Here is a 14,681-nt window from a genome sequence, read left to right as displayed (position 1 = left end):
TAACACAAAGTCTGTTATGTTGGAATATGAGATTGTTTTATTTATAAGAAATCTCTAAAATAAATTAAAAATTAAATAAAGCAGGCAATCATTAAGTGCATTCAGATAAAATTAGGCCATGAGACCTGTTGGTTATTAATGGCTAAAGGGAATGAGTTAGCTTCATGGACTGATAATTTAGTACAATTCTGGATTTTTTCAATCCTTAAAGCTGCTTTACTGTTTACTTATTCACTTAGCTGAATTATGGCTGTACTTAAGTACAACCACAATCATGAAATCAATTGCAAACAGAAATAACCATTCTCTTTATGTGTACCAATGTTCATGTAATTATGGCATCACAATATGACAACTGCAGTGAAACCCAGCTCTTTATTGTTTGTAAATTTATTACTTACATGTGATACAAAAATAGTGTACAAGACTGTAAAATAAAATTAGTACACTTAGAAATGGACCAATTCAAAGTTAGCTGCGGCTATTATAAGCAAAAATGTTAACAGATTTAACAAAACACCAATAGATCCACTGATTCCATTTATTTATGACATGTAGATGGAAATTCTTCATTCAAACACCAAACTGCTGCTGGTTTAAAGGCAAAGGGTGGGCACACCAAATCTTGATTTAGTTTTTTTTCTCTTTATGGCACTGGATGAAGTTCACTGATAAGCATACATAGCATTATTTTGGAAATCATGCTTAGTTTTGGTTGCTAAAAGAATTGGACAGTATGTATATGTGGATGTAGGAAAACTAGAGACAAAAGGCCACTGGAATCTGTTTAAAGCGCAAAGAAACAGAAAACAAACAGCTGTTGATAAAACAATTAAGCAGCTTTGGGTTGGTCACCTTTATATGTTCTGTATCTGGTAATTTTTGATCCAACCCAGACCTTTCTTTGTGGAATCTAAAGTGAAAAGAGATGATTATTATTTTGTAATGGGTTCCATAATAATAAAATAAAATATGGAAGTAACACTCACCTAGCGGCTTGTATTCACAGCCAATGTATCCCTGGTACTTGTGGTTTTCCAGTGTGATGAACAGGTAACTGTAGTTGAGCTCTCCGGCACTGTCAGGCTCATTCCTCCCTGGAACCTGAGCAATCTGAACATGACCTGAAAAACACAACACTTCTTACACTGGGGCCTACTATGATTTTCATCTTCATTTCTGGACACGCACTTCACATCACATAATTGCAAAATCTTATCCTTAGTAGCTGAAGAAGGACAGTCTAGTACAGTTTCATGTTTCTCGTTAAAGGTATTCCCACGCCTCGGTCTAAATTTACATGGACGATGTCAGCACCAAACCAACCAGGTAGTGAAATTCTTGTTATTGTTATGATTTTTGCTATTAAAATATTGTGTAATGAAAAAAAATACTGCTGAAAAAGATTGCCCAATAAGAACTCTTTTCTCCAATATTAAGATCACTGAAGCCAGACATGATACATTTCTCTGGTTCTGTAAATCCATTGTCGTCTGATAACTATTAGAAACACAGCAGAGAAACACACCAGTGCATTGGCTGCGTGTTTTATTACTCACAAAATACATGAGCAAGTGTTTCTGAGTTGGCACAAGGGTTTTCTGTGGAAACTGTGTCCAAGGTATCATTCTTTGTATGAAGTCAACTATAGAGGGTGTCCAGGAAGAAAACAATTGCTCACAAAATGGCACAGAACCACAAATTACAACTTTGCCAAAGACCATGAAAAAGCCTGATGCGTACTGGCAGCACATTCGTTAGTCAGATGAAACCAAGATAAACTTGTCTGGAACACATCCAGCATGCTTGGATGCTTGGAAGCCACAACTACCACAGCGGCTGCATAGCGATGACCATGAAACAGTTGCATAAATGCAAAAGGTGTAGGGCAGATATTAATAGTATATAAAAAAAAAAAAATGTGCAAAATGATGTCCCGGTCTCAAAAAGCTAGACAGAAAAAGAACTTTCCAAAATCATAATGATGTGAAACACACTTTCATTCTTCTTGGGCCAGGTTCTCCTTTACATTTCCAGGAAGGCTATCTAGTGTCCAGACAGAACACATATCAGCAAAAGTTATTTTAAAAGTATCACCCACCCTCCCCCAGGTAGATGACATACCTTCTATAAAAATATAACAACTATTTATATTAAGTACCCCAGTAGCAATCAGGAGGTGGGAGGGGAAGCATACTTCTTTTTTTCCCAGGGAGAATATTCATCTTGATATGGAAACATTAGATTGAAGGGACATTGTAAGGTTCATCCACTGAAGGGTAATTTAATATGTTTATTTACTAACACTGAGTGTAATGAAAGGTAAATACGAAGATATGTAAAAGTCTTAATCATAAGAATTGGGCAAATGCTGCAATCTGCCATTCTGGATTCATTTAGGAATATATGTATTTTTAAGTTTTAGATTTGTCACTGTTTTTTCTTACTTACCGATAATGGGGAAATACTTTTGTATGTTTTGGGTCAGATTGCCATCCATGATTTGCCAGTGAAAGACATCCTAAAAATAGTCACACATCTGTTACATAAAAGCTTCATCATGTCTTTTTGTTCCTTTTTTCCACGTTAGACTCAGCCTTACAGCACCCACCATTTGCAGCTTGATGTTCGGCTTTCCAACCTTCTCCAATATTGCAGCCGCTATAGATACAAAAGTGAAAATCAGCAGCAACTTACAGGAAGTGAGACATTATGTATGCAAAGCAGGAGGTGTGTTTTCCTCAAGTGAGTTGGTATAATTAAGACAAACATATCAAACAATGGTGTACTCAGCACACCATTTCCAACATGACATATCTCCTGCCCGAATCCATTTCCCTTTTAGCTCAGTGTTTATTTCATGATGACAGTATGTGCTCTGCGCTTACATTGTTGAGCTTCATACAAAATCTGGCAAAATACTTTCCTGTAAAGAGGAACAGGAGGTACTGGTTCTGCTGCTGTGTTGTTGTCGGGTCAGAAAGGATAAGAAGAGAGCATTTGTTTATGGCCATCACATGCAAACCATTCCCTTTTTGGGGTTTATCCTTCATTTGCCTCTCCATTGCAACTGTTGTCACTTTGTTTTACGTTTAACTGATGGTGTTATACTTTGATGATTAAGTGTTCCCTTATTTTTTTTTTTTTAGCAGTTTAAATTGTATTATTTTCTAACAACTTCCAGTCTATTGTATTTGCCTAATTTGTCTAATTTGCCTGACTGATGAGAGCAGCAACACATCAGTGTATTACTCTATATTAATAGCACTGACAGTTGAACATTCTGGTGAGTGTGTTATCTCAGGGTCTTACCATGATGGGGTGAATCCAGGAAATACGTGGGATCTGTAATCCTACTGTTGATTGGTTCGATCAAACCAGTGATTCCTTCCTGTGGGCACCATTGACATTTCACCACATTCTGATCAACACAGAACATTATGTGATGGCAGCTGTGCTCAGCTGAGAAAATCAGTTACATTAGCAGCTATTTGTTCAAGGCAGCATAATTTTAGACTAATCTAATCCAACTAATGTACCTACTTTGGAGTACAATAGGAACCATAAATGATGTATGTACAGTGGGTACGGAAAGTATTCAGACCCCTTTAAATTTTTCACTCTTTGTGTCATTGCAGCCATTTGCCAAAATCAAAAAGATTTCTCATTAATGTACACTCAGCACCCCATCTTGACAGAAAAAAACAGATATGTAGAAATTTTTGCAAATTTATTAAAAAAGAAAAACTGAAATATCACATGGTCATAAGTATTCAGACCCTTTGCAGTGACACTCATATTTAACTCACATTGCTGTCCATTTCTTCTGATCCTCCTTGAGATGGTTCTGCTCCTTCATTGGAGTCCAGCTGTGTTTAATTAAACTGATTGGACTTGATTAGGAAAGGCACACACCTGTCTATATAAGATCTTACAGCTCACAGTGCATGTCAGATTAAATGAGAATCATGAGGTTGAAGGAACTGTCCAAGGAGCTCAGAGACAGAATTGTGGCAAGGCACAGATCTGGCCAAGGTTACAAAAGAATTTCTGCAGCATTCAAGGTTCCTAAGAGCACAGTGGCCTCCATAATCCTCAAAAGGAAAAGGTTTGGGACGACCAGAACTCGTGGGAGAAGAGCCTTGGTGAGAGAGGTAAAGAAGAACCCAAAGATCACTGTGGCGGAGCTCCAGAGATGCAGTAGGGAGATGGGAGAAAGTTCCACAAAGTCAACTATCACTGCAGCCCTCCACGAGTCGGGGCATTATGGCAGAGTGGCCCGACGGAAGCTTCTATTCAGTGCAAAACACATGAAAGCCTGCATAGAGTTTGCCAAAAAACACATGAAGGACTCCCAGACTATGAGAAATAAGATTCTCTGGTCTGATGAGACCAAGATTGAACTTTTTGGCGTTAATTCTAAGTGGTATGTGTGGAGAAAACCAGGCACTGCTCATCACCTGCCCAATACAATCCCTACAGTGAAACATGGTGGTGGGAGCATCATGTTGTGGGGGTGTTTTTCAGCTGCAGGGGGAGGACGACTGGTTGCAATTGAAGGAAAGATGAATGCGGCCAAGTACAGAGATATCCTGGAAGAAAACCTCTTCCAGAGTGCTCAGGACCTCAGACTGGGCCGAAGGTTCACCTTTCAACAGGACAATGACCCTAAGCACACAGCTAAAATAACAAAGGAGTGGCTTCAGAACAACTCTGTGACCGTTCTTGACTGGCCCAGCCAGAGCCCTGACCTAAACCCAATTGAGCATCTCTGGAGAGACCTGAAAATGGCTGTCCACCAATGTTCACCATCCAACCTGACAGAACTGGAGAGGATCTGCAAGGAAGAATGGCAGGGGATCCCCAAATCCAGGTGTGAAAAACTTGTATCATTCCCAAGAAGACTCATGGCTGTACTAGCTCAAAAGGGTGCTTCTACTCAATACTCAGCACAGGGTCTGAATACTTATGACCATGTGATATTTTAGTTTTTCTTTTGTAATAAATTTGCAAAAATTTCTACATTTCTATTTTTTTCTGTCAAGATATGGGGTGCTGAGTGTACATTAATGAGAAATAAAATGAACTTTTTTGATTTTGGCAAATGGCTGCAATGACACAAAGAGTGAAAAATTTAAAGGGGTCTGAATACTTTCTGTACCCACTGTATAATGTTGATTTGTCAAACACTAAGCCAATGCAGCACTGGTTAAAGTTCATTTTAATAGTAGAAACGCCTGCCTATGCAAAAGAAAATTCAGAGAGATCTAGACAGATCTAAACAAAAACCTGGCGTTGTTCTTGAATGTACTGGTGGTGTGATGGGAGAAGTGTGTGAGACATAATATAACATTAAGTTACAGCAGAGAATGAGTTGTCACCAGCTGAAAGCAAAGCTTCCAAAGCAAAGACAAGAAAAAATGACAAGGGTAATGACACTTCACCAGTACAGTGGTGAGTAACAAGGAGAGACCAGTGTGTTGTGTGTCTGAAAATACCAATGTTAGCTTCTGACAGCTTGAAACCAAACAAGGTAAGATGCCACGTAAAGGCAAAGGCAAATTTATTTGTATAGCACCTTTCATACACTACGCAATTCAAAGTGCTTTACAAGGCATACAATTACATTAAAAGCATTAAAAGCATTGAAAGAGCGTTTAAAATAAAGACATTCAACATAAAATAAATTTAAATCAAGTAAAGTAAATTAAAATAAAACATAAAAGCACATTAAGAAAACAAAGATAATTATTCGAAGGCAGCAGTAAACAACAGTGTTTTCAGTCCTGATTTGAATGAGCTGACAGTTGGAGCAGACCTCAGGTGTTCAGGAAGTTTGTTCCACAAGTGAGGAGCGTAGTGACTAAATGCTGCTTCACTTTGTTTGGTTCTGGTTCTGGGAACACACAATAGACCTGTCCCAGATGACCTGAGGGGTCTGGAAACCTCATAGGGAACCAATATATCTTGGATATATTTTGGTCCACAACCATTTAGTGCTTTATAAACTAGCAATAAAATTTTAAAATCTATCCTTTGACTAACGGGAAGCCAGTGTAGTGATCTGAGAACTGGTGTGATATGGTCCAGTTTCTTGGTGTTTGTAAGGACTCTGGCAGCAGCATTCTGGATTAGCTGCAGCTGCCTGATTGACTTTTTGCTAAGACCTGTGAACAAGCCATTACAATAATCTAACCTACTGAAGATAAATGCGTGAACAAGTTTTTTGGCATCTTGTGTAGACAGAAAACCTTTTATTCTAGCAATGTTTTTCAGGTGGTAATAGGAAGATTTAGTGATGGATTTTATGTGGTTGTTAAAATTCAGGTCTGAGTCAATGATTACACCAAGGTTTCTGGCTTGATTTGTAGCTTTCAATGACATGGAGTCAAGGTGAGCAATGACCTTTGACCTTTCATTTTTGGGGCCAAAAACAATCACTTCTGTCTTGTCTGTATTAAGCTGGAGAAAATTCTGGCACATCCATTCTTTGACTTGATTAATACACTCACATAATGAAATTAGAGGACTATAATCATGAGATGATACTGATATATAAAGTTGGGTGTCATCTGCATAGGTATGGTAGTCAATGTTGTAGTATTCCATAATCTGAGCAAGGGGCAGCATGTAGATATTGAATAAGAGAGGACCAAGAATAGACCCCTGAGGAACCCCACATTTCATTTTTGTTCGCTCAGACTCATAGTTACCAAGTGAGACAAAATAGTCTCTATCTTGTAAGTAAGATTTTAGCCAATTTAACACTGAGCCAGTAACTCCCACCCAAGCTTCTAGTCTATGAAGCAGCACATCATGATCAACTGTGTCAAATGCAGCACTGAGATCCAGTAGTACTAAAACAGAGGTTTTGGACTCATCATTATTTAAATGTAAATCATTTAAAATTTTAATAAGTGCAGTCTCTGTGCTGTGGTGTGCGCGAAATCCAGACTGAAGTGCATTAAAAAGATTGTTTTGTACCATAAATCTGTGAATTTGTTGAGAAACTACTTTTTCAATTATTTTTCCCAGAAATGGAAGATTTGATATTGGCCTGTAGTTACTTACTGCTGAAGCATCTAGATTAGGCTTTTTAAGAAGAGGTTTTATAACAGCAGTTTTTAAGGCCTGGGGAAACTGCCCTGACTGAAGAGAACTATTGACAATCTGCAATACATCTGGAGCTAAGCTGTTAAAAACATTTTTAAAAAAATTTGTTGGTAAAATATCAAGGCAGCATGATGTAGATTTTAATTGTAGAAGCGTTTCTGCCAGAGCTCTGTGATCAAGGAGATCAAAATGTTCTAGATTCACTGGAGAACAAGGAGGCACAGGTGATATTGTCATGTTCCTAGGACTGCAGCTAGAGATAGTTTGTATCTTTAATATTTTGTCTGTGAAAAAGGCTGCAAAATCATTGCATGACTTTTTGGACAGTAGTTCAGAAGGAAAAGAGGGTGCTGGGTTTGTGAGTCTGTCTACAACAGAAAACAATGCGCGGGCATTATTGCTGTTTCTATTGATAACCTCTGAGAAAAATGATTGCCTTGCATTTTTTAGTTTTTGGTTATAGTGTTGAAGACTCTCTTTGTACAAGTCGAAATGAACCTGGAGTTTGGTTTTTCGCCACCTACGTTCTGCTTGTCTGCATATTCTTTTCTGAATTTTAACCACTGTGGCTTTTCTCCAAGGTGACTTTGACTTTTTTCTTGCTGACAATACCTTGGTCCTAATTGGGGCAATGGAATCAATAACAGTCATAACTTTGGAACTGAAACTGCTTACAAGATCATCAACAGGGGCTGATGGCATGGTTGGTGATGATGTAAAAGCCTGAATGAATAATGCACAGCTCTTCTCGTTGATGTTCCGCTTTTTGACTACCTCTGTTTCACCTGTGTGCAAAACAGCAGGGGTGGTTGTTTTAAAAAAAACACAGTAATGATCAGAAAGAGCAACATCGGTCACCTCCACCTCAGAAATATTAAGACCTTTAGAAATTATTAGATCCAGTGTGTGTCCCTTGATGTGTGTTGGATCTGTTACATGCTGAGAAAGCCCAAAGTTGTCCAGGATGTTCAAGAGTTCATTTGCACTTGCATCATTGAGATTATCAACATGAATGTTAAAGTCACCCACTAAAACAATACAATCAAAATCAATGCATACAATAGATAGTAATTTAGCAAACTCGTCAAAAAAATGTGCATTGTACTTTGGGGGTCTATAAATAGTTACAAATATTGCTCGACAGGAGGATTTGGTATGAAGAGCAACATATTCAAAGGAGTCAAACTTTCCATATGATATGTTTTTGCATTTGAGGCTATCACTAAATAAAATAGCAACTCCACCTCCTTTCTTATGTATTCTTGTTTCACTCATGAAACTGAAATTTGGAGGGGTTGATTCAATAAGAACTGCAGCATTATTATCTGGTCCTAACCATGTTTCGGTTAAAAACATAAAATCAAGCTTGTGCTTAATAATAAAATCATTGATTAAAAATGATTTGCCTACCAAAGACCTGACATTTAAAAGAGCTAAATTTAGTGTGTTAAAAACATTGTTTTCCCCATGTTCTGGGACATACTGTGGTTGGCAAGGGATACATAAATTTGCAGAATGCGTTGGGTAAGTCTTATTTCTCTGTAGATTTACCAAACTTTTTCTGTTACCTATCAAAACTGGGATTGAAACAGCTATTTGCATATTGGGCCCCGGCTTTTCCTGGAGAGAGCCATGACTAACAGTATTGCAGCCTGGACCCAGCACATATCAGTTAGAGCTTACTGTGCTGTTATCAGGCTGTGGAGACAAAGAATGATTTTGGTGACGGCGTGGAGGACGGGTTGGTGGATGCTGCAGTTGTGATGATTGCAGCAGAGCTTGCTGAGGAATTGGTGGGGCATGCCGCTTTGAGGGACTTCTGGGGGTAAAAATGACACTGGGGGAGGAGGTCAGTTTGGGCCCAGTAGTGATGTGCTTCATTAGGTTGGCGAGGTTCTTGGTGATGGGGAATGGGATCCCCCGGGAAGATGGTGAACTAGGTAGGGTTTGCGGGGTTGTGGGAAGTGAATCCTCACAGGCAGTGTCTGCTAGTGGAGGGGGTGTGGCCTCCTCATCTTTGCTCTGACTTCTCTCCATGTTAGAGCATTCGGGGGGGAGTGTTGGCTTTGGATGTTTTGATGTTTCTTCATTTTGTTTAGATTCCCCTCGTATCTTGTCCTTGGCAGATTCCCGTCGTATCTTGTCCTTGGCAGAGGGAAGATTGTGGCGCAGGAAGAAAAATAGGTTGGAGGTGAAAGCTTTTACTCCTGATTTATTTAGAGACAATCCGTCTCCCTTAAAAAGATGCCTGCGATCCCAGAAATGGTTAAAATTATCAATAAAATGTATTGAGTGGACATCACATGCAGTTGAAAGCCATGTGTTCAGTGCTAGTAACCTGCTGAATTTCTCAGTTCCTCCTCTGATTGGTGGTAGAGGTCCACTGACAAAAACCTCCGCATTTAGAGACCTTACTGTGTTTAGCAGATTATTAAAGTCCTTTTTGAGGATTTCGGACTGCTGTTTCACAATATCATTTGCCCCTGTGTGTAGTACGAGGTTTTTCACAGTTGGGTTTTCTGCAACAATGCTCAGGATTTTGTCAGTAGTGTCAGAGACCATATCTTTTGGGAAATACAGCACTTTTGTGTTGTTACTGCACATCCGTCTCACATCTTTTATGGCCAAGTCGCCCACAATCAGAGTCTGAGGCCCTGTTAGCTTTCCTCTTAATTTTCTGTCTTCTGTTGAGTTTTCAGACCTTACCCCTCTCTGTGGATGTGGAGGATTGTCCAAGTGATCAGATGAAGATCCAGGGTCCTGCAGTAGTGGAGCGAATCTATTTTGTAGCTGTACAGTTAGTTTCTTAGGAGTTTTGTTGCTCCTTTTCCCTTTAGCTGTTATCCATGGCTGTGCTTTCCTCTGCACAGGAGTTGAGGAGGATGGTAACGCTGGCCAGCCTGTCGCATCACAGATTTCTGGGCGCTGAATTCTGCCTGTTGCTTGTCCTGGTTTAGTCTTTGGTTTTGCTCCGAGAGCGTTCCAGGGAGGACTGATAACAGTAGTTTTATTTACCCGGACACAACCCTCCTGTTGCTCGGTCTTGTTAGTGCTAATTATCTGTATACTAGCATGCTCTTGTCTGCTACTATGGTAGAGTGGTAGAGTAGTGTCCTCTTTCCCAGATAGTCCATTTATCTCCACGTACATCTCTAACCTTTGCACTTTAGTTTCCAGCATAGTGATTTTCTGTAGGAGTTTGCTGTGATCGTCCTCAGGGAAGGGAGGCATGGTCATCGGAGGTTGATCAAAAATAAAATTAAAAATAAAATCCTCACTAAAATTCCAAATGCGGTAAAAAAGGGGTAAAATAATGTTAAAAAGTGTATTATAAAATCATTGGGTAAGAATGCATGAAGTAAAAAGGAATAAAAGTAAAGTAAAACTGGCAGAAGCAGGAGCAAGCAGAAGTGCGTCTACACTCTACAGAAGCAGGAAGCACTTAGTATTTATTCCAATGGAGTTTGGAAGCAAAAGATGTGTACTTCAGTGTCGGTGTGTGTGTGTGCATGGTTGGTTCAGGGGACTTTCTCTAAGATAAAATATTCTTATCTAGAAAGGTAAAAATTTGCACATTTTTGGCATTTTGCTTTTTAAAATGTCTAAAGCAGTTATTTCATTATTAATACAGTTGTTCATTAATCTTGTGTTGATCAACTAAGTGATTACTTGCACAATTTCCTGAATACCCTATTGCCTGATAATCATTTCCTCTCTGTAACTGTACTGTGGCTGATCTAAAACATTTATGTCCCACAACTCCTTCTCTACTGACATAAACCTGGACTTCTCAAATGAAAAGTGAGTCGTGGCATTTTAATGTGCATATATCATACATTCAAAAGCACAATTAAGTACCTGGTATAATAGTTGGAATTACATTTTCATTTGTTTTAAATTTGCATTTATCTCATTTTTTATTTTCAGCAGTGTCCTGCCACAGAAATTCAGAAGTATCCCATTCATACTACTGCTGTTGGTATATTCACAGAAAAGGTCAGCTACCTTTGACAGTTTGTCAGCAGCATACTTAAGGTTCTGCACAAAGACGGCCTCCATCTCCTTGGCAACCGTTGTTCTCTGTGAGCCCTCAGGAACTCTCCCTGCCATCAGGTGGATCCTGGTGAAGGAACATGGGGAAAAAAAATGACACACTGCTTTCTCCATGACTGCTCAGAAACCTTTGTATTACACCCTGTCAGACAAGTAGCAGGGCTTGAAGAAGGATTACTATTGCAACAACACATCATCAGTAGGGTAAAACTAACCTGTCTCACGACGGTCTAAATCCAACACACATTCCCTATTAGTGTGTGAGCAATCCAACGCTTGGTGATTGTAATTACATTAAAGTTAGCATAACTTTATTTAACTATATATATATTTCATTCATTATCTTTTCTATGAAATTTTAAATTGCATTATTTTTCCTTTCTCCACATAGGCATGATTGTCCCCTTGTGTTATCCTGCTCCTCTGTGACTGGTCCAGTGTGAGTGCAGACTGACTTTCAAACATAAAGATTACAACCACCTGTTCTGTTTTGAACATCTGGTGATGATCATCACTTAAATAGTGAGTCAGTGCAGGTCTTCCATTTGACTTTTGCTTTCAGTTTTTAATAAAACATCTGAATTCTCAATAGACTCCTGTTTAGGTCAGACTCAAGTGCAATAAACACAAATACAGGCCCCGGGCAAAAAATAAGTCATTGTTTTTAATATAAACAATTTAAGAGCCTTTGTTTGGATATTTATTGCAGTGATCTATATGTTTGACCTGTCAACAATTCTCTTAAACTTACCGGATACAATAACCATTTCTCATGGCTCAAATACCCATGTCAAAGACATATCTTGTGGTTGTGGGATAAGGACTGTCCAACACATTTTTTAAACCTCAAATGATATTGATGACCCTTTGACCTTACTGTTTGTAAGATTAATCAAAATATAAGGATCTAGTTTGCTGGGAAACATAAAGATTGGGACTGGGGATCAAAGGACAAAGTTCATGTAGTCTGATAAATACAGATGTACCCTATTCCAGAACGGTGGGAAGTGGTTGGACTCTCATCATCAATAGGTTCAATACACAACAGAAAAGGAAAAAACGTAACACTTCACCACACACAACAGCAAAGGCGATAACACAACACTTAACAAAACTTGACTTGGGTTCTGTCCAATCACAGATAACTGTTGTCCCTACCTATTTTACCAACATTTTTGAAATGTTGTGTTTTGTGAAATCTTATTGTGTTTGGCCTTTCGCTGTTTTGTTTTGCAAATTTTGTTGTTTTGCACCTTAGGGTCACCGTAATTTGTATTATGCTTTTAATATACATTTTTTCAGAATAGTTTATTTTAAGTTAAACAGCAAAAGCAGATACCTGTCAAACCATTTAGTGGGATTTTTAAAAGTAAATCCTTATGTGACTGAATAAGACAACCATGTCAAAAATGAAATGTTCCATTAGCACTGTGAAAGTCTTGCTTCTCAAAATAATTACCTGTTTTGTCAGTAGGTCAATACAACAGTTTAATTTGCAGTAAGGTGGGTATTTTTTGTGCATGTAAATTCAACACAGTACAATTAAAATTGTACAGTAAATTGCAAATTGAAAAAGAGGATATCAGCACTGCACTGTTGATTACAGTAAATGTACAGTAATGTTTAATCAAAAATATGTACTTTGGAAACCCCATTAATGTGCATGACAGCAACAAAATCCGTATATCACTCTGTATAAGTAAAGTTCACCTCACAGCTACTTTGCTACTGTAGCAAAATTTACAGTACATGCATTTGCTTTTGAAACTATCCAAATTCCTTTACTTTAAACATTTTGAAACAGAAAAAAATGCAGCTGTAAAATGTGCAAACAGTGGTTGTGAAAACTTCCTGAAACAACTTTATCTATGCAAGGCAATTCATAAGAGTTGAGGGGTTGACATGGTTGAACATGGTGTATGAACTGTGATGACATGAACATTGCAATAATTCTTAAATGTTCTGTAATGTTAAACAGAGAAGAAATGTATACATTTTGATTTAAAGGGCATGTACAATTAATAATTGATCAAAGTATAGAGAGCTGTACTTTATAATTTGCTGAAATGTGTTAAAGAGTTCATATTTGTAGATGATATTGTGCAAACAATATTCAATATTATAAAGAATGTCAACACTCAAACTGACATGAGAAAGACTGAGATTCACATAGTTCTGGAACTGGAACTCTCTCAGAGATTAAAATATGACCAGAATGAGAGATTTTCATTTTCAAGTTGGCAGTTGGGTGAAAAACCAAGTTTCCCATTGACCTTTACTCTGCAAAGTCTCACCTTTTGCAGTCCAAACCTTTTGCATACTTCAAAGCCAGGTCCAGACCCTGTCTGAACTCTGCCTCTCTTCCAGGAATTGCTCCAAGACCGAGATCACCTGCCTTGATATTCCCTACAAAACCCACACACAAAACATACAACAATGTTATTACCACCATCATATCCGTATCAGCTATTCATGAAATCAACAGCGGGTGTAGTGTACCTGGCGGTGTGTTGATCAGGACCACCTCCACTCCTGTAGCCTCTTTGGCCTTCTGAAGCTCCTGCAGGTCGGACTCGTACAGCCAGGCTGCCTCCACAGCCTGAAAGCCAGCTGATGCAGCCGCATATATTCTCTGGCTGAAGTCCGGCAGTTCCGTGAACAGCCAGGTAATATTAGCACAGAACTTCAGCCGACCCATCGTGGTTCAACTGTAGAAACCAACGACATCGGTGTCAGTGTGTGTGCGCTGGACTTTACTTCCACCAGCAGTCAGTCGTGACCTGCGTTAAACTAGCTAACGTTACAGTGGACCAGGGTTAGCTGGAGGGCTGTCATTTAGAATCCGTACCGTGTTGTGTGAGAAACAAGCATATACCATAATGTACAGTCATTTGTAATTAAATGTTTTAGAGCTACAGGCCTAGCTGTTAACGCTAAATGGCGTTAGCTTATCCCTGCTAGGAAAGTAACTTTAAAAATACCTTATTATTTCCACTTACATTCTTATTCTACCTATAACGTTATTATTTTTAATCGGTGTTTTGCAAAGTGCTGCCAAAAGGTAGTAGTGGTTTTATTTCCAAATCACTAACAGAAGTAGCACGTCTGAGGGCACCACTGTGCAGTTTTGTTATTGTCACATGACTTGCAACCGTGCTTCCTAGCGTGGGAAATGCGCAGGCGCAGAGCTTTTTATCCATGTGTTTTAATACAAGAAATTAAATCCAGGTTTTATAGTTTAGAAACGAAAATCTCTACTGTATCTGTAATGCTTTCCAAAAATTCAAACATATTTATTTTATTTTACTGGTAATTTCTTTGTGCTAATTATACTAGAGTAAGAAAATGTGCCAATGTGTCTGTGTGTGTGGTCCAATCCAGTGAATCTTGTCTGCTCTCCATGCCAACCCTCTTACTCCCTTCATTTCCTGCCCCCTACATCTCTTTTCATATCTGAAGTGTACACATCATACTGTATCTGTTGGCACATATCACCCTCAGAAGAAAATAATATG

General features: G+C 38.7%; 1 protein-coding gene across 5 annotated transcripts; it reads right to left on the bottom strand.

Annotated features, from left to right (window-relative positions):
* Positions 1-356: 356 nt before the first annotated feature.
* hyi (hydroxypyruvate isomerase) lies at positions 357-14,318 on the bottom strand. 5 transcript variants are annotated; one of them, XM_026323392.1, is made up of 9 exons: positions 14,166-14,318; positions 13,666-13,874; positions 13,461-13,572; positions 11,119-11,233; positions 3,313-3,421; positions 2,612-2,661; positions 2,452-2,521; positions 990-1,124; positions 357-913 (listed from the first exon to the last, which is right to left on the bottom strand). In XM_026323392.1, the coding sequence occupies exons 2-9, from the start codon at positions 13,862-13,864 to the stop codon at positions 858-860; spliced, it is 846 nt and encodes a 281-aa protein (XP_026179177.1). In that variant the 5' UTR covers positions 13,865-13,874; positions 14,166-14,318; the 3' UTR covers positions 357-857. The 5 variants fall into 5 exon arrangements, with proteins under 5 accessions (XP_026179177.1, XP_026179178.1, XP_026179180.1 ...); XM_026323393.1 differs by having other exon boundaries at positions 3,313-3,391; XM_026323395.1 differs by lacking the exon at positions 2,452-2,521.
* Positions 14,319-14,681: the final 363 nt, after the last annotated feature.

Source organism: Mastacembelus armatus, chromosome 4 (genome assembly GCF_900324485.2).
Source record: "Mastacembelus armatus chromosome 4, fMasArm1.2, whole genome shotgun sequence".
Classification (NCBI taxonomy): Eukaryota; Metazoa; Chordata; class Actinopteri; order Synbranchiformes; family Mastacembelidae; genus Mastacembelus; species Mastacembelus armatus.
This window is presented reverse-complemented; position numbering and strand designations above follow the sequence as displayed.

Bases quoted from the DNA above. Each gene is read 5' to 3' on its own strand.
- hyi (XM_026323392.1), bottom strand. From the start codon at position 13,864: ATGGGTCGGCTGAAGTTCTGTGCTAATATTACCTGGCTGTTCACGGAA. The intron at 13,573-13,665 runs GTACACTACACC...TGGGTTTTGTAG, and splicing joins CCTGATCAACACACCGCCAG to GGAATATCAAGGCAGGTGAT. The intron at 2,522-2,611 runs GTGGGTGCTGTA...GACTATTTTTAG, and splicing joins CGAACATCAAGCTGCAAATG to GATGTCTTTCACTGGCAAAT.